Source organism: Typopeltis vanoorti, chromosome 5 (assembly GCF_054136105.1).
Source record: "Typopeltis vanoorti isolate ZY-2024b chromosome 5, IOZ_Tvanoo_1.0, whole genome shotgun sequence".
NCBI lineage: Eukaryota > Metazoa > Arthropoda > Arachnida > Uropygi > Thelyphonidae > Typopeltis > Typopeltis vanoorti.
The window spans coordinates 165,283,450-165,303,239 of NC_143553.1; the positions used below are offsets into that span (position 1 = coordinate 165,283,450).

Below are 19,790 nucleotides of genomic sequence, written 5' to 3' on the forward strand. Positions count from 1 at the left end.
CTGAAGACGTATGGCTCATTCTTTAATAATTATTATCTGCTTATTTCTTATGTTTTTGTGTGAATTAGAGGACATATTGCAAAAGTGGTTAATGGTTCATCAGATTTGGTTACTGAAGAACATCCTGATTGGCAGAGATTAGCTAGTTATTATATCACTTTATAAGGCTTGATAAGGCACCCATCTGGACTACTGTGCACAGATCTGGTCACTTGGATTTCTTGGGGAGATGAGGAAGAGGCGTAGGGGAGGATCCAGAAGTGAGTGACTAAGATGGTGGGAGGGCTGTGGAATGCTCCTTATGAGAATAGGTTGAAGATTTGTGGGTCACAGAAACTGGTTGACACACAGAAAAGGAGTGATGTGATTAAGGCCTACAAATTACTGAAAGATTTTATAGGGTTTGATATAGAGGATTTTTTCAGCACAGGAATATGGAAAACTGGGAGTTTTCCCTGGAAATTCAAGTGTGATTAGCAAGAGTGTATGGGGATGAGATTTTTTTGTTTGAAAAGTGGTGAATTGAGTGGAATAGATTGTCCAAGTTTGTTGTGGGTACCATGTCAATGAATGAATTCAGAGCGAAGTATCACAAGCATTGCATGAAAACTGGATAGTGCTTGGCATAAGATTTTGGGCCTCCCTCCGTGAGTCTACAGACTCCATGGAGTTGCTCTTATAATAATAATGATAATATATGAGTCTAATATGATAAAATATGAGTCTAAGGACTCCTTGGAGTTGTCTGTAATAATAATAATACACATCTCTCCTAGACAGCTGCCCTAATTTATGCAGCTATCCTAATATCTATTGGATCTACCTTACTGAATTAGAGCCATTGAACCCAATGGTGACATACAGTGGAGAATGTGGCACAACACCTCCCATCACTACTATACTATACTATACAAATTTCACTATGAATTATCAGAGAATTGTCTCTTCTGCACAGAACTGAACATTTGTCATCTACCTGGAGTGCCTGTAAACAGCAAATTGATCTGTTCATCTCAGGAAACTGCAGCTCTATCTTGCAGTTGGCTGCATCCACACGCTAGAAACTATCCAGTCTGTAACTATCTCTTTATCATTGCAAAGCAATGATAGATAACTTTTATTTTTGACACACAAGAGTAGACTTCATGACACCTTCACCGAGAGAAGCAAGTGACCATCTGCTTGCAGCTTAAGGTGAGAAGCAGTTTTCAACATCCTTGTCCCTTTCCACCAACACTGGAATAAAAGGAACGAATTCCTCGCCAAACAGAGCGACAGCATAACAATCCAGTTTCCAACGTAGCAGTGGCATCCTCTTAAAAAAAAGGGGGGGGGGGAAGAATCTCCTATATACTTAATTGTTTAGAACAGTGTGAAGAATGATAATAAAACTGACTTTCTAGATTTCTTCAATCCTGTAATTATTATATTTAACAATAAATATCTATATAAATACACATTAGGTGGGAGATGAAGATGAATTTCATTACCTAGTGTGAGACCACCACCACCACCCTGCTTATGCAGGCCTAAAGTAGCTTAAAAAAGTTTCATGTTTGGTCTCTCTAGAACAGGATTTCTGGACTGTGTAAACAATAAATAAAAATATGAAAAATTTATAAAAATTAAATTAAAAAATAGAAAAACACCTACTCACTGTGCTAATGTACTATAGACTTGCAATCTTTCGTAAGTGGGAATTGCATTAATAATAATAAAAAAAAACTGTCTGTCTGAATGCAGAGAAATTATTATTATTATTACATCCTCCATGGAGTCGACAGACTCATTGTGGGAGGTTCATTCAACTGACAACATATTTATCATATAAAATCATATATCCTATTATGTTAATTAATCTGGTTGTATATAAAATTGTATATAATCTGGTTGTATATAAAATTGATATTAAAAATAGATAAATAGTATCAACATAATATCAACAGGCTGTCAAGATATCTATATCATACAGCTGAGCTATTAAACAAGGCTTTTGTTCCTTATACACAATTGCTATAGAACCCTTTCTGTGTCGAGTAAACATGTTATTTAGGTCAACACATTGTAATCTTTCTTATCAAGCTGTGTTATGATGCTACTGTTATAGCCTGTCAAGAGGAAGATGATTTGACTTAGAAATAGCATAGTAAGAATATCAAACTGCCAAACTAAATGCACATAAACTACAGGACTGTGGTTCAGCAAATGAAGAATTCAAACTGACACCCCCTATGTTTGACTGCTGATCTGCAGAAGGAAACAAATACTGTGGAATTCATTTAACTATCTATGGTTTCACTTTGGAAACACACACACTCTCTTATATGGATAAAAACTGGGATGTACTTATTAAATGTTTTAAGCAAGTACTAGAAAGTGGCATCATACATACCTTTGTCTTCATAAGTGCCTCCGTAGTGCAATTGGAAGAACGACGGTACGTTGTGCTCTTCGAATTGGAAACGGCCTAAGTTCGATTCTCGTCATGATGGGAGGAATCTTTATATGGACGTTTTCAATCGAAGGTGAGTTAGCTGATCTCATACAGAGGTAGCAGGGTTTTTTCTCCCAGAAACTCAGGTTTTTCATCCCACATACACACAAATCGGCCCTTCAGAACACATGCAATTTACAGACAAAAAAAGTACTAGCTGTGGTCGTGGTAGTGGCCAATAGATGGTGCTAAAGTTGATGATTGGTAGTAGAGGTTCGGTGGAGTGGTGGAGATGGAGAGTTGTACAATAGGTGTCCTCCCGCGATGAGTCTTCGGACTCCTTGGAGGTGTCACAAATAATAATAATAATAAGAGGGTGAGCTATGATTATCATTCAAATAGCTGCCAGTATCCCTTCTACATGAGTGCAATTTATCGAGCAAATACAGTCAACCATCAATTGATTCATATGAAACCAAAGAAACTGACTCCAAGTTAAGTTGTTCTCTTAAAGAAGAAGGCCTAAACTTGATATTCATTAACTACAGGATAATGAATGTTTCACATTCACTCTTTCCTACACACCCAACAATAGGGAAATGGCACACAAACATTACTCTCTCCACTTTGTCTAATATTGCATAGCCATTGTCTTCTAAATTTGCCAGCCTGCCTTATTATTATTTTTATTTTTTTTAATGTTGAGCTCATATATGAGAGATTAGCTAATCAACCTATAGTGCATTAGTACCATGTGTTGGTAAAAAAAAAACTGCTCTCAGGAAAGGATCACTGCTTGTCTAAGTGTCTTGACCTGCTGATTCAAGAGCATCCACTTTTGAATCAGTAGGTCAAGGGTTAGAATCATAACCATCCATGGGCATGGATGGTCGTGATCGGCTTTAAGAGAGAGATGAATTTCATCACCTGGTGTGAGATCACCATCCTGCTTATTGTAGGTCTGAAGTGGCTTTTTTCATGTTTGGTCTTTAGGTTTTGGTTTCTGGACTATGTGAAAAAATAAAAATACAAAAAAAAAAATAGAAAAAAATCCTTAACCCACTCCCAGTACTAACGTACTATAGGCTTATGATCTTCAATGAGTGGGAATCACAAAAAAAATATCCCAAAGTTTATAACAACATTCAGATAAGTATCTGTTTATTTATTTATTATTTTTTTATGTGAATCCTATCTACAAAAGTTAAGCCTATCATATACATTAGCACCAAGGTGGACTGGAGAAGCCAAAAACCTTGCTCCAGGGACCAGAGGTAGAAATTTTAGCCATTTCTGGCCTTGAGAGATTTTTTAAATATTAATGCTGCAGTGAGATTTGAAACCAAACTTCAGAGCCATCACTTCTATTACTATCTTTCATGTTTATTCTGAGCAGGCATAATTTCTCTGCTGTCATTAACAATATACCCCCCCCCTCCCAACCTCTTGTTTTTCTCCTCCTGTGAGAGTCTGTATCTCCCTATTTTTATTTCTGCCTAAATTTATATCTGTCTCAGTTAACACTTTCCAGGACAAATGATCCTTAGATAGACTGATTCACCAGCTACTCATTACCTTTATTTCTGATACTCCTTCCATCAGTGTGCATTGTATTTCTGTCAGGACACAAACCTCATTCTGGATTAAATAGCATAATATATCCCATTTAAGATTATTATTATTTTTTTTTTTTTATGAACATACTCAACTTTTACTTTAAAAATCCAAAGAATATAAATCAAAATTGTGATATTAGTCTACATGTTTTGTTCCTGACACTGTATTGCAGAAGTAATATCACTGTCTTTATGCTTTTTCTTTTAAACTAAAAGTTGGATATTATTATTACGTGACACCTCCAAGGAGTCCAAGGACTCATCGCTAGAGGGTACTCTGCCCCCCCCCCACATCTAACTGTATCCCCTACTACTTAATTCTCCTACTACACACAGTGGCATCAACCACCCATCACTGCCACCAACAGTATTTCTTGTCTGTAAATTGCATGTTTTCTGAAGGCCAATTTGCCTGTACGAGGGATGAAACACCAGAGTTTCCAAGAGGAAAAACTCTACTACGCCTGTATAAGATCAGCTAACTCGCCTCACAAATGAAAAAGCCCCATGTAAAGATCCCTCTCATAATGACGAGAACCGAATTTAGGCTTTACCAGTTGAAGGGTGCAGCGTACCATCATTCTTATAATTTCACTGTTGATATATTTGAAGTTCATAGAATTTCAAATGGAATATTTTATTATTATTATTATTATTATTATTATTACATAACACTTCCAGGGAGTCCAAAGACTCATCGAAGGAGGGCACCTGCTCTACAGCTCTCTGTCTCCACCACTCTGTTAACTGCAGCTATCTTCATCATCTACACCAGTGCCATCTACTGCCAACCACCACCACTGTTTTCACAGACAATCACAAACATCCATGCCCATGGTGGGATTCGTACCTGCAGCCTTTTGGCTGGAGAGCGGATACGTTAACCACTTGGCCAACCAGGCTGGTGGGCGTAAATCTCATACACACACACTCATACAGAGGTAGCAGGGTTTTTTCTCCTGGCAAGTCAGGTTTTTCATCCCACACACAGGCAAATCAGCTTTGAGTAATATACAATTTACAGACAAAAAATACTAGTGGTGGTGGTGGACAGTAGATTCTGTTGGTGTAAATGATGATAGTGGCAGTTTGCTGTATTTGGTGGATTAAGTGGTGGAGTAGGTGCCCTCCTCATTGAGTCTTTGGACTCTTGGAGGCATCATGTAATAATAATAATAATAATAACAACCCATAAGTCATCCTTATTTCATATCTTTCTTGTGTTGCCTTGTTAGTAAAAAACTTTGCCAACGTTCTTGTTAATATTTCCTAATATTACTGATTACACGCTGTTTTATGCCGTCCCATCTAGTGTTTAGTCACTATTTTCTATGTTATCTCTCTCATTAACCTCTAACTACTCACATTTCAGGACTGTTCACTAACTCCTTCACTCTCATTTCTTTCATGCACCTATTTCTTACCCTGTTTATCATGATGACTGTCATCTTCACTTTCCTCTATTTTTTTTTTATATTTGTATTACTTTGAGTTTTTCCCAGTGATGTGGCCTTGATCAACCATCTAGTCACACCAAAAGTAGATTTGGTCTCCTAGTGAAATATGTAAAGCTCATTCCACGAAAGTGAGTGAGTGTTTATATATATATATATAGTGGGATAATAACGACAATAATTTGTTGAAATCATTCTACTTACTTAGGATGAAGAGTTCTAATCTTTCTAAAATAAAATTATTTGTTAAAATTAATGATATGAATTGTAAATGCTTCACAAAATCTCTTTTATTTTATATTGGTATTTTTAGAAATGAGATGACAATGCAGATTATATAATAACTAAAATAATTATTATTTCCTGTATTTTCCCAAAGTCAAATAGGCATTTGGGGGGATATGATATTAATCATATCCCCCATCTTTCTCCTGTTCATGAGACTTTGAAATTTGCATTCTCTCAATCTGTCCTCATACTCCACATTCCAATGATCACTGACCACCTTTGTGAATCTTCTCTGGACCCTTTCCAACATATCTTCATCACCATGAAAACCCGGCGACCAAATCTATATACAATAATCCATATGAGGCCTGATCAAGGCCTTATACAGTGGCATCATAACCTCTCTATTTCTGCATGTCAGGGTCCTCCACATCATTGCAATTATCCAATGTGATGTCTTCACAACTTGTGCAGTGGCCCTTGAATTTCAGGTCCTTGTCCACTCCTAGATCTGTCATCTCCTCTACTTCCTTTAAAGTTTCCCCACCAAGTGTAAACTTTGCATCCCATTGTTGCTTACTGAATCTCAAACCTTACACTTTACAACACTGAACTGACAGTTCCACTTACCTGTCCATTTATGCAATCTATTCAAGTCCTCCTATAAGGCCATATTGCAAAAGAACAGTTTTGTTTTATGCCTCAAAGAGGAACTATGGATGTGGTATTTATTCTGAGGCAGATGATCGAAAAATACATGGAAGGACAAAGGCCACTACATGTCGTTTTTATAGATCTAGAGAAGGCATATGACAGAGTACCTAGAAAAGAGATATGGAGGAGTCTAAGAGAAAAGAAAGTACCAGAGAAATATGTTAGACTGATACAGGAAATGTACAGAAAAAAGCAACAAGCAACAGTTAGGAGCTGTTTGGGAATAACAAAGTTTTGAGATAACAGTTGGTTTACATCTGAGATCACCACTGTCCTTTTCTCTTTAATGTAGTAATAGATACTTTGACAGAGCAAGTCAGAGTGAGAGCATCTTGGAGTATGTTATATGTAGGCAATATTGTACTGTGTGCGGAAACAAAAGAGGAGGTGGAACAAAAGCCGATAAGATGGAACAGAGTATTAGAAGAAAGAGGACAGAGTTAGTAGAAGAAAAACAATATCTGGTGTGTGTCAAAATGTTGACACTGAAGAAGATGTAAGAATTGGAAAGAAATGTCAGGAATTTTGTGCAATAGAAAAGTTCCAGTGAAATTGAAAAGAAAAATATACAGAACGGTAACGAGACCGACAATGTTATATGGAATGGAGACACTGCCTATGAAGAAGTCAAATGAAAGCAAGATTAGTGCTACAGAAATGAGGATGCTCGATAGCTGTGTGGAGTAATAAGGAAAGATCAGGTGAGGAATGAACACATCAGACGTACTGTAAAGGTGGCTGCAGTTAAAAACGAAATACAAGAAATGCGATTAAGATGGTATGGACATGTAATGAGGCAAAATAAAAAATATTATGAACGAAGTATCATGATGATGGAAATACAAAGAGGAAGACCAAAGAAGAGGTGGAAAGATGATGTAGAGGAAGATCTGAAGGAGAAAAACCTGGACAAGAAACCATTGGAGAATTAAAGATACCAAGAAATTATATACTTGGTTTAATACTTTATCCATGTGTAAGCAAACAAAGTTTGCACCTGAAGTATTATCTGGACTGGGGCAACTTGTATATAGAAGCTAATGACTTCACATCCTTAATAAGGTGTCACATCTTATTAATAAATAAAGTGTTAATAAAGGATTAAACCAAGTATATAATTTCTTGGTATCTTTAATTTATAGTATAACCAAGTGGAAAAACTTCCAAAACCAGTGGAAAAAACTCATCAGAAATAGCGACCGCATATAGACATGGAGCAGCTAAAGAAGAAGTAAGGCCATAATATCCACTTGACTGCATTGCTCTCCCCAATTTTGTATCATCTGCAAACAGCTGCATATTACTAGTTAAACCCATCCCAATATCATTAACATACAAATTGAACAACAATGGTCTCAAAACTGACCTCTGCAGTACCCCACGAGTAACCTTCCTCTTTCAGGATACTACACCATATACAACTTCCTGATACCTATCTGACAGCCAGTCACTGATCCACTCAGAAGTCTGTTATCCAATCCCATCTGTTTCAGTTTATTTAACAGCTTGTCATGGGGCAGTCTATTATTATTATTACGGGCAACTCCAAGGAGTCGACAGACTCATCGAGGGAGGCCCTAACATCATGTCAAGAACAACTATTCGACCTTCGTCCAGTATCTATCATACCTCACCTTGAACTCATTCACGGTCATAGCACCCACAACAGACTCTGGCAGCTTATTCCACTCATTTACCACTCTCCAAGTAAAAAACTTAGCTCTAACACCTCTGTTAACCACATTTTTGTGCAGCTTCCATGTATGGCTCCTAGTTCTCCCACCACCAGCCCTATTCTATCAAATGCTTTTGCAAAATCCAAGTACACTGTATATGCATCTCTCCTTTCCAAGGTATTTGTCATGTTTTACTAACTTACTTATGTACTATACATAAGTAAGTTGGTAAAACATGATCTACCTTTAACAAGTCTGTGCTGATAACCACAGAGAATACTGCTGTTATCAACCCATTTCTGTATTCTCCTTCTCACCAATCTCTCCGGTACCTTCATCACAACTCCAGATATACAGAGATTGGCCTATAATTTGAAGCTACAGCCTTATCACCACCTTTATGCAGTGGAACAATTTTACTATCTTTCCATTCCCTTGGAACCTGTGCTATTGTAAGACTCTTATTAAACAGGCATGCCAATTCCCTGGAACATTCCCTTAAAAGATGGTCTGAGGAAAAGTTTTTCCTAGATGAGCCACTTTTATTAATCCAGATTTACTGAGATTAATAGATTGTTTTTTTAAGGACAGAGGCAAATTCCAGAACGAGTCTTCACTTCATAAAAAACTATTCTTAGACTATCATTTTCAGCCCATCAGCCAGTTGTGCTAAGAGGTAGTTGTTTTAGGAATTTTGCTTTGCTTTGTTTATTTACCTCAGTTTCATGTATGTAATGTCTATATTCACATTTCCTTTCTTTTAGTGCTGCACGGTGATCAGCATTCATTTTAGAAATTATGGACTTGACAACTGTGTTATAAATAACTATTTTAATTTCCCAACGTTTGATATTCATATTAAGGTCATCATTTGGAGTATATACAAATATACAAGGACAAGCTGAGTTACATTTCACACAGTAAGCTAAAGAAATTCAGAATCCTAAATCTAATGTAACAGTTGGAATGTTAAAAATTGGACATCATTGGTACTGTAAGAAAACTATCTATAAGAAAGAATGTTTCATGTTATCTTAAATAGAATTTAGCTTTGATGTAGTTTCTAAATAATTAATTAATTTGTAATTTTATCTGATTTTTTTTTTTTTTTCACTAGAGGTCCTGCCAGTAGAATAACCAGTGATCAAATCATTGTTTCTTTAGCTTACTGTGTGAAATGTAACTCAGCTTATCCTTGTATATTTGTGTATACTCCAGATGATGACCTTAATATGAAGGTTAAAACATCGGGAAATTAAATTTGCTGTATTCACATTTCTTTATGTGTATATTGTAACCTGAAGATGCCAGTTTGAATTTGCTAAAATATAGGAATTAATGATTAAATTATTTTCATTATTATATCATCTGTATTGTCTATCTTTTTTAATATCAGTATGAAAATCAACATATAAGCAACATGAGACAAAGTGTGTCAGTATGAAACAGTATTTCTCTTTATGAAAAATTTAGGCCCTTTTCTACCCTTCTCCAGTTGCATGATGCTTCTGAACTTCTCATTGCCAAGAGAATATACTTTGGACTGATGACATAATGAAATGAAGACTCACTTATGCTCGTATGCAAAGTCGGAAAATGCAGTAATGGGTGAGTAAATATGGAATTTGGAATATACAGTAATTGTTAAATCTTCTAGATTGAATAATTTATAAGGGATAAAATAAATAAATCTACTAATGCCTTTTCTTGTGTTATGGGGTGTAGACGAGCCGTTTTAGCTCTAACTTTCGGAGACTGAGGTGATAGTTCAATTTCCACCAGTAATCAATCAGAGATAGCTAGCTCAAGACTATCACTAATTATGAGCAGCATTTGGTGAAGAGACTGCTGCCATCGCATGTGCCTAACACAATATATTTATTGTCTGAAAAATAGTGTGGATTCTAAGGTCGATTTTCTTGAGTTTACAGAATTAAAAACCTGAGTTTCTAGGAGAAAACCCCTGCTTTCCCTGCCAAAGATTTACCTTGGGAACTGGTTGAAGAAAGGGTTAGAAAAAGCCTTTCTCGTCAGTGACTAGTTTTGAACTGAGAACAGCATTCTTCGGGCAGCCTAGTGCTAGGATGCAACTGTCACTCCCAGTGGACACATGGGTGTGGAATTTATAAATCAGTCTTAAAACATTTTTATCCATTTTTGCATTTTTTATGTGATTCCCACTCATGAAAGTCATGAAAAATCTTTAACCCACTCATAGTATATTAGTACTATGAGTTGGTTAAGGATTTTTTCCTATTTTTATTAATTTTATATTTTTTTGTATTTTTGCTGATTTTTTATTTTTTATTTTTTATTTTCAGGGAAACCATTCTATTTATTCATTAATTATTCTCCACGTGAAAAATCTAGCCCTGATGTCCTCGCTAACCACACTTACCCAACTTCCAGGGATGACCTCTTGTTTTGCTTCCTTTAGTCAAGTGCATAGGGAGCATTCCATAGACAGCTCCATCTTGGTCACTAGCCTCTGGATCCTTACCTCATCCACAAGAAACCCAGGTGACCAGACCTGAGAGCACAGTAATCCAAATGTGATCATATTAAGACTTCATAAAGAAGAATGATATTTCCTTTATTTTTGCTTGTTAGTGTGTTCTTCAGTAACCAAGTAATCCTGTGAGCTACTCTGGCTACTTTAAGAATATGCTTTATAAACTTCAACTCTCTATATACTACTAACTCCATATCCCTGACTTCATCAGTTTCCAGAGTATATTTTTCTCATTGTGATACATAGCTTATAATCTTTGTATTCCAAAGTGCATACTTTACACTGTTTACATGATTAACTATTACCCAACCCAACTTTGCATCATTAACAAAACAATTGAATATCTCCATTGAAATTATTTGTTATATCATTTATGTACAAATTAAACAGCAGTGATAAAAGCAGCAAATTAAACTATTTACATGCTTGATTCTGCTCCTCTGTATATTACAGAGGAGCAGATGGCCTGTTTAATTAAGCTGAGACTTAAATTAAACAGCCCATTCAAAGTCATCACTAGTTCCCCTGCACATTCTCTTAAAACACGAGCCAATATTGTATCCTGTCCCACAACTGGATTTGCATTCAGATTCTATAATATCCTAAGTACTTTGAATTGATCAACCTCTGTTCTCACCAGTGGCGGCCCGTACATAAGCACTGCAGCACCCCCAAGGAAAAAATTAAATTTTGTTTGTAAATAATAACAATGCTTACAACATTATATAAATGCGGTACAACATGTTAAAGGTTACAGCTTATGTTTTGACATTGATTGAATAGTTCTCAGTGAAACATGTCAGATATTAAACTATTATTTACTTGACTAACATACAGAATTAAGTCTTTAGTTTATTAAAAAGTTTTTTTTTTTTTTGTATGCAGCACCCCCACTTAAAATTTTCACCGGCCACCACTGGTTCTCACATCAGTCCATGTCACCTCTGCCATAATATCTTCACTTGGATGATATACACTTGCAAAATGGTCATTCAGTAGCTCAATAATTTTGTCTGCCTCTTTTACTTCTATACCATCCACACTCATTAAAATTATCCTTCCATAATCATTCTTCCTCTTACTTGCTACATAATGAAAAAACTCTTCAGTATTTCCTTTCTTCTCTTTGCCTAATTTCTTCTCAGAATCTAATTTTACATTCCTTACAATGCTAGTCACCTTTTTTTTTATGAGTTAGCTGGTCACCTCTCTTCTTATATACCATGCAGAATTTTTTTTTTTTTTCAGCTCATGCCTAATGATATTTCTCATCCATCTAACTCCTACCTGATTTGCCCTCCTGACTTTAGGTTTACAGTGTGATATTCCTTCCTCCAAATGTCCCTTGACTATTCCCCTGTTGTGACCTCCCTTTTTTTACTTTACACGTGTATATGGTGGTAACTCTAATATTAATATACTTAAACAATATCAGATACTTGGGGAGTCTTATTGATCCTCAATTACTCTTATATCTCAATCCTTGTAGCTAGTCTTAAAATAAGCAGCAGTCTATGCTTATCCCAGTGGTATTGCACTTAACAGAAGTTAGTAGAAAAAAGACATCTTATTAGTTTGTATTTGTCTACAGATTCTCATTAATTAATTTGTTCCCTTATTAACATAGAGAAAATTTATATTATCCTGTGAAAATTTATATTATGCTATGAAAAATAACCTCATGGAAAAATCAATCAATAAGTACAATAACACTTTAATTTCTTTAAGCTAAGGATACTTTAAATATTTCTATTATTTTCACTTATATAGAAGTGGCCGAGGTTACTCAATCTTTCCTATCACTTTGGGTTCCCGCTAAGATCCGAATAATTTTATGAATGGTACAGTGAATTGAATTCAGGCAAGCACGTGATTATGCATAAAACAAAGGTCATTTATTTCACTTTAGAATACACACTACAAGATATATCAAATTCTAGTAATAAGGCAATTCACTCAAAGTAACTTTGGGGTTATACTTCTCTAATTAAGAAACATCAATTTAACATCAATACTGCATTCAAAGAGATATTACATCCATGAAAATACTATTAAAATTGAAACACAATTCAATTTTCCCAATATATAGGCAAAACAAACGTAAGTCCTCTACTAAGTACTCATTAATCTTTATGATATCTCTAAGTTAATCAGTAAAAGAGCATTCATAAACAAGTCTTGTACTTAACACATAGTAGTTCAATATCAACTGATTAATATTTCATCCACATATCCCAGTGGAATAACATGATACACTAATGCACCTATATCGGCACAAGGCACTTTCTTAGCAGATGATTTCCTTGTCAATCACACGTCACTTAGTACAAATATTCTATGCTAAACAACTCATTAGAACAAATAATTCATTCAGATATCTATTCTGACACTTTCTCAAGGGACATACAGTCTTATTAGATTAAGAATATGCCTCTCATAGACTAAACTATTAATCCAGATAATACAATCACAGGTAATGACTTCTGGTTCTAGATACATTCACTTGGAACAAAGTAATGCCTTGGCTTTCGTTAACTTAGCACCTATTCATTTAACATTATTCAATCTTTAGTTAAGGAAGAGACAAAATTAAATCAAATTTCCCTTACCGCAATCAGGTGACTTACATCACATCTAGATTCTGAATAACATCAACTTTTATTGCGATTCCTTGGAAGTAAATCGAGTGTCCCAAAATAGTCTCTTCAGCTCCTTGTCTGTTATTTCTCTCTGGCCAGCATAGCATTCACAGATTTCCTTGCACGGGGCCTTCCTTGATATCAGCATAGACCTTCATCACAGTGGACTTCAAGATTACTATGCTGTTAATGTTTATCTCCAGGTTTTGTCCTCATCTCTTTTTTCATAAAGTGTGAGGCCAGCTGCCAGATAATACCTGGAACTGAACTGATGATAATGTATCAGAAAGACTTCTGACCAGTAGATGTGTAATCCTGTTACTGTGTATTCTGCCGGATTGTGGCTGGAGGAAAATCTGATTAGTAGTTTGGGGAAGGGGGGGGGGAGGGGCAGGTCAAGACCATGATGTGTGGTCTTGATAGCATTCTTTCCTCTCTCCTCTCACCAAGAGGTATGGGTGGCATATTCAAGAGGCTGTTTCTTTTTATTGCATGTGAAAAGAAACTCAAAATATCCTACAAATTATCATTTCCATATCCACTTCACCAACATTTATAGCATAAACACAACTATGAATAATGAACATCGCTTCTTACAGACCATTCAGACCTGACCTCCTTCTCATCGAACCTCAGATATCATTCTCAACAACTACGATACATCTTGAATGTCCAAAAACACTCAGTTTTTTTTTGTTTTTGCAACAAGCAGGTACTTGTGCTTTTCTGCAATTCAGTTTCCCACACCACAGAATGCCTTATCTAGAGTCCTCTGTTTTTCTTAAAAATCTCTTGCTTAATTTCCTCACCATGGTTAGCCAACTATATTCATCTGTTGTCTACTGGCTTTCCAGATTCTGAAAATCACTCTTTTTTTCTTCAACTTGCTATTTCTGAAGCCTGAATTAACTACAGTCAGCTATCAAAACAGTCCAGTCATCTTTCATTGTCCACAACTCTTGACTTTTCATATCCATTTCCTTTGACCAAGGTTTAAGAGATGTGGAAGCATTTTGATCTTATGCAAATCATCCAATTAGCAAACATACTATCAAATAATCCACTTCACTTTCCAAACATCCTTGACCTTTTCTTAACCAGTTCTTTCAGGTAAATTGTAAAGGCTACCTCTTTCTTCTTGGTAACTTAGACTGCATGATTTTTCTTCTCCATGACATCTTTCACTCAGCCTTTCCCAACCTCATGTCCTTTGGCACTACAATAACATTAGGTCAGAGGGGGGGGGGGGTGATCTCCAGGACTGCCACTCTTCCTTTCCTCAGTAAGACTACTGTTTCCATTTTCCAAATCAAAATACTTGCTTTGAGTGAGTTACTGAAATGATTCAAAATGACTTCAATCACCACTTTGTTCAAAATATCTGCCAGAAAAAAATTAAAAAATTCAGCATACTTCAAGTGGTTTAAGACAAGAAGAAACGCCTCTCCCTTTCTTTCTCACACAGTCTACATTGAAACATTCAACAAGTGCAAACAAAGCAAACTATCAACAAATCTAAATCTGACTTAGAAAATGACAAATGCAGAAAACTCCTATACATGGGGCATTCATGCATTCTGGTCCTGTGCAAATGCCTGTTGGATGTCACTTGTGCTCATTAGTGCAACCCCTCTTTCTCACCTACTTAGTACTACTGCAACAACATCTAATGATAAAGCCTTCAGCTATCATTCTTTTTCCTCCACTTCCTGCATAGATAACTAAGGCAAATCACCTTCTTCCATACCAGAAGCAGTACACCACACTCCTGTGGTCTTTTGCCAGAAACACATGAAGACTTTTTAATTACTGAGATACCAAAATGTTTTCTAGTCCTCCTGAATGGTGTCTTCCCAGTTGTACTTAAAAGTTGCACTCCAGAATTAATGCCTATTATATGTCTTCTCTACACTCTTATTCTGCATCTCTCCCAAAACATGGAAGGAGGCCATTCAGCTCATTACAAAAAATGGGGAGCTACTGATCCATTACTCTCATCTCTGCCTTTTCAAAAATAATGGAGAAAGTGACTTGTATTCTTTAGATTCATACTTATTACTTTGATTTAATAAAATTAGTTTAGAACCTTCCTTGAAATGTGTGAAACACATTTTGTACAGGACAGTGGCATACCTACTATGTCTACTACTATGAAATCCTGGACTGTGCAGGAGGGTAAACGAATTCATTCTTGGCATATTGAAGGCTCAGTCAACCAAACAGAAGTTCTTGATATTAGAGATGGACAAGGAAAGCCTATTACAAGGTGATCCAAACATTGTAGTTCTGCGATAGGCCTAATTAATAGGAACATATACATTTTTGTACTTTTCATAGTATATGATATAAAATAGACAGTATTTGTTTTGGATTATCTCTTGAATCAAATTTTAGATTCTTCTTCTAATCTGTAGGTATTACTGGCCGTTATTAATGAATTTCCTAATATTTTCAAATAGATTTGCACCAGTGGAATTCTTTATAAATTTATTGTTAAAATTGATGCCCTTTAAGTGAGGATGATTTTTCAAATATTCACAATTAAAAATCAGTGAAACAGGAGGTTTGCTTCTGTGGAAATGAAAATGACCATAAAGATTTGAGTAAATTTTTTGGTTAATAAAAAGTGGGATTATTCTTTAACATAGCTGTTTTATTATAGCTCAACAATTATTTGACTCAGGAGGTGGGATCAACCAGCATGATCCCGATGGCTTCACTCCTCTCCACTTTGCAGTTCACCAGAGGCATGTCGAAATGGTGAAACTGTTATTAAAAAATGGTGCTAATGTAAATGCAATTACCAGATTTGGTTCTTCTGCCTTACATCGTGCTGCTACACACTTATCAGCTGGTAAGTATTAGAAATTGCTTAACAATGATGGAAATGTTTAAAATCATTACTTTTAGCAATTTACCTCCCATTGGAATAATGGGTGGTAAAGCCTTTGCTTTGCCACTGACAAGTTAAAAATTCAAATCGTGTCATGGTATTATCTGATTGTATGTGAAACAGTTCCAGACAAGCTATTAGTACTTTGGTAATTGATTGAAATTGCAAAACACAAAAAACAAACAAACAAAAAATCAATTTGAGATCCTCTGAAAGGGGTGGCCAACCTTTTACATTCCATGCACCAATTTTTTCACATACGAGTTCAGATGCACCGTACAACTCCCAGTAAAAATATGTAAATATAGACATAATATAGATATGTTAATTTAATATAAAAACAAGATTCTCTCTCCATAACTCAGAATATACATTCTTTTTAAAGAATGCATATTGTAGACTTTATTATGAAATAAATATATGTTATAACTTATAAGTTATATGAGGGTGGTCTGAAAAGTTCTCGGCCTAACAATTAAAAAACGAATTTATAATTTCAAAATTATTTTTTTTTTTCAACATAATCTCCCTTATGAATAATACATTTATTCCAGCAACTCCAGTGCCATTATCCTGTCCCTGTAGTGGTTCTCAGTAGGATCGGCAAAATACTCCTCTATAGCTGCAATCACTTTTTGATTCGAAGAAAAACACTGACCATCAAGGAAGAGTTTTAGTTTTGGGAAGAGATAGAAGTCAGAGGGAGCTAAATCTGGGGAATAGGGTGGATGTTACAACAATTCATAGTGCAGATCCCTTAATTTTCCCATTGCCAAAACTTTGTGGGCAGGTGCATTGACCTGATGAAAGATGTTTTTTTTATTCTGCAATCTGGGTATTTTCTCACGAATGTTTTTGTCTAGTTTGGTTAAAAGATCTGAATAATATTTCCCTGTTATTGTTTTATCCTTTTCAAAATAATTAATAAACAAAATGCCTTTTGCATCCCAAAACACCGATGCCATGACCTTTCTTGCTGATGGAACCGACTTTGTTTTCTTTGGCGCTAAACAACCGGTTTCTGTCCACTGTTTTGACTGCTGTTTGGATTCTGGTGTGTAATGGTGAATCCAAGTCTCATCCATAGTAATAAATCGAAGCACATAATCAGTTTTATTCTTGTTAAAATGCTCCAAGCACTGTTCAGAGATTTTCATGCTAGTGTGTTTTTGATCTGCTGTGAGAAAGCACAGCACCCATCTTGTGCAAAGCTTTTTCATATGCAATTCTTCATGCAAAATATATCTTGCATGTTATTTTGAAATGCCTATAGTCTCAGCAATTTCATGCACTTTGACTCGCTGGTCAACTAATACCATATCATGCACTTGATCAATGATTTCTGGTATTGTTACACTTTTTGGACGTCCTTCACATGGATCATCTTGAAGGCTGGTACAGCCACATTTAAACTCAGCAGCTCATTTCTTAATTGTCAAAAAGAAGGAGAAGAGTGCCCATAAACATTTATGAACTTCGAATGAATTTCTTTTGGCATTAAATCTTCTTTTACAAAGAATTTTATAACTGCATGATACTCAATTTTATCCATTTCAAGGGATACAGACAACACTTTTACTTCAGACAGCTGTATAAAACAACCACTTGATAGAATTACTTGTAATTTCACATGGATGCTTATGACAGATGTACCAACTTAGAAAAAAAAATCTTGCTGAAAGTGTTGCCATGTATGGTTGAGGCCGAGAACTTTTCAGACCACCATCATATGTATATATAAATTTAATGGCTGTTATTTATTACTAGCATGTGTCACATAACATGTATTTACTACTCCTGTCTCATTCACAACTGAGTAAACAGGTGAGCATACTATTAGAGTTCGAAGGAAATATTGGTTAGTTTTGTTATTTAATACAGGCTTATATAAATCATTCATAAAAAGCTAAGAAAACAACAAAAATGATAAATAAATACAACTATGAACACTCAATCATGATTACTTACCAAAACTTTCAGATAGACATGCATTCAGAGTAGATGAGATTGGGACACTGTTCACATGCTTTACAGAACAGATGATTGAATTTGAATCTATATGAGTAGTGGCTAATTTTAGTTTGATTCCAAAGAATGTGGCTGTTGTGAGTGATGTGTTAAGCAAAGTTAAATTTATCAGACTACTTTCCAAGAATTGTATGTGGTTCTGATATTATTAGCTTCTGATTTCAGCAGAATGGCCCATCTATCTAAAATCAAAGTTGACAGGAACATTGTAGTCTGTAAACATCAGGCTTATCCTTGGTGGAATGCAGAAAAGAGGACAGCTTTTTGAAATGGCTTGAAGGTGATGCATAGATTAAACTTGCAAAGAATCTTTGCCATTTATTCTGATGTTCCTTTTAAGGCTCTTGAATGCCTTGCCTAAGAGTGTGGTGTCTGCAGAGAATTTGAGTGTGTTTAAAGCACAGTATGATGAGCTGTGTGTATGATAAAAGGACCTCCTAGATGAGTCTTGGGTAATAATAATAATCGCTAGGTTGGCTGAGTGGTTAGCATGTCTACTTTCCAGCCAAGAGGCTGGAAATCCTGCTGTTCAAATCCTGCTGTGGGCATGGATGTTTGTGATTGTCCTACAAACTCTGTATGGAAAGGGAGTCTGCAACCCTACCACTTATTCTAGCAGAAGACATCATTGCCAAAACCATGTGAGGTACGGCAGTGACCATATGGCATCTACGGACGTCAAATGGGAAATTATTTTAATAATAATAATTAACATCTGATTGCAGTCTAGTTGAGAAATGATACTTATTTATAATTTCCTGGTTGGAGGCCTTGTTATATTCATTAGCAGTCATGGGAATTTTTATTTTGTTTAATTCTTTTAGAAGAAGAGAACAAAATGCTAAATTAATTGGCTTGTTTTGAATGTTGTTAACCAATCTTTTATTCTCTCCCTACAATGTCTTTTTAGCAAGGAAAAAAATCTGCTATAGGAACTAATAAATTCTCTCTCTCTCTCTCTCTCTCTCTCTCTCTCTATATATATATATATATATATAAATACATACTATGTGTGCGCACACGCATACAGTATGTGTATATACATACTGTATGTATATATAATATGCATATTTCATACTGGTGTAAATGATGCTGTGGAACACCTAGAAGGGAGGCAGATAATAGGGGAAATTATAGATGAAAGAATCAGAGATGTACTAAGAGTTGATTGGACTAGATGTTAATAAGGATGTGGGAATGGATGCCATATCAGTGCATATTTTTAAGGAATGTGCTGCGAAAACTATGCTCTTGACATTTTTTTTTTTTTTTTTTTGTGGTACCTGCCTAAAAGGTTAGGCAGACCAGGAAGTTTTCTGTTTCTTTTTTTTTTTCTGTATTTTTATTTATTTTTTATATAATCCAGAAACTGCATTCTAGAAACCAAATAGAATATTCTAGAACTTTTTCAAGTCACTTAAGGTTTACAATAAGTGGGTCATTGATGTTACACTGTGTATGAAATTCATCTCCCACCTAAAGATAATCACAAGCCCCCACAATGAGATTCAAACTTGCATGCTGTTGGTTGAAGAGTGAATACACTAACTTCTTTGCCAACAAAGCCAGCAAGTTAAACCAGACCTGATTACTTAA

The 19,790-nt window shown here is 35.5% G+C and overlaps 1 protein-coding gene across 5 annotated transcripts in view; it reads left to right on the forward strand.

The window, feature by feature from the left end:
* LOC150107027 (uncharacterized) overlaps positions 1-19,790 on the forward strand; it is a 103,421-nt gene that overhangs the window by 24,248 nt on the left and 59,383 nt on the right. For all 5 annotated transcript variants that reach the window (XM_090392904.1, XM_090392907.1, XM_090392906.1 and 2 more), the window contains exons 2-3: positions 9,596-9,730; positions 15,936-16,127. In XM_090392904.1, coding sequence (XP_090249030.1) covers positions 9,682-9,730; positions 15,936-16,127 — 241 coding nt within the window. In that variant the 5' untranslated portion in view covers positions 9,596-9,681. The remainder of the gene's footprint in view (positions 1-9,595; positions 9,731-15,935; positions 16,128-19,790) is intronic.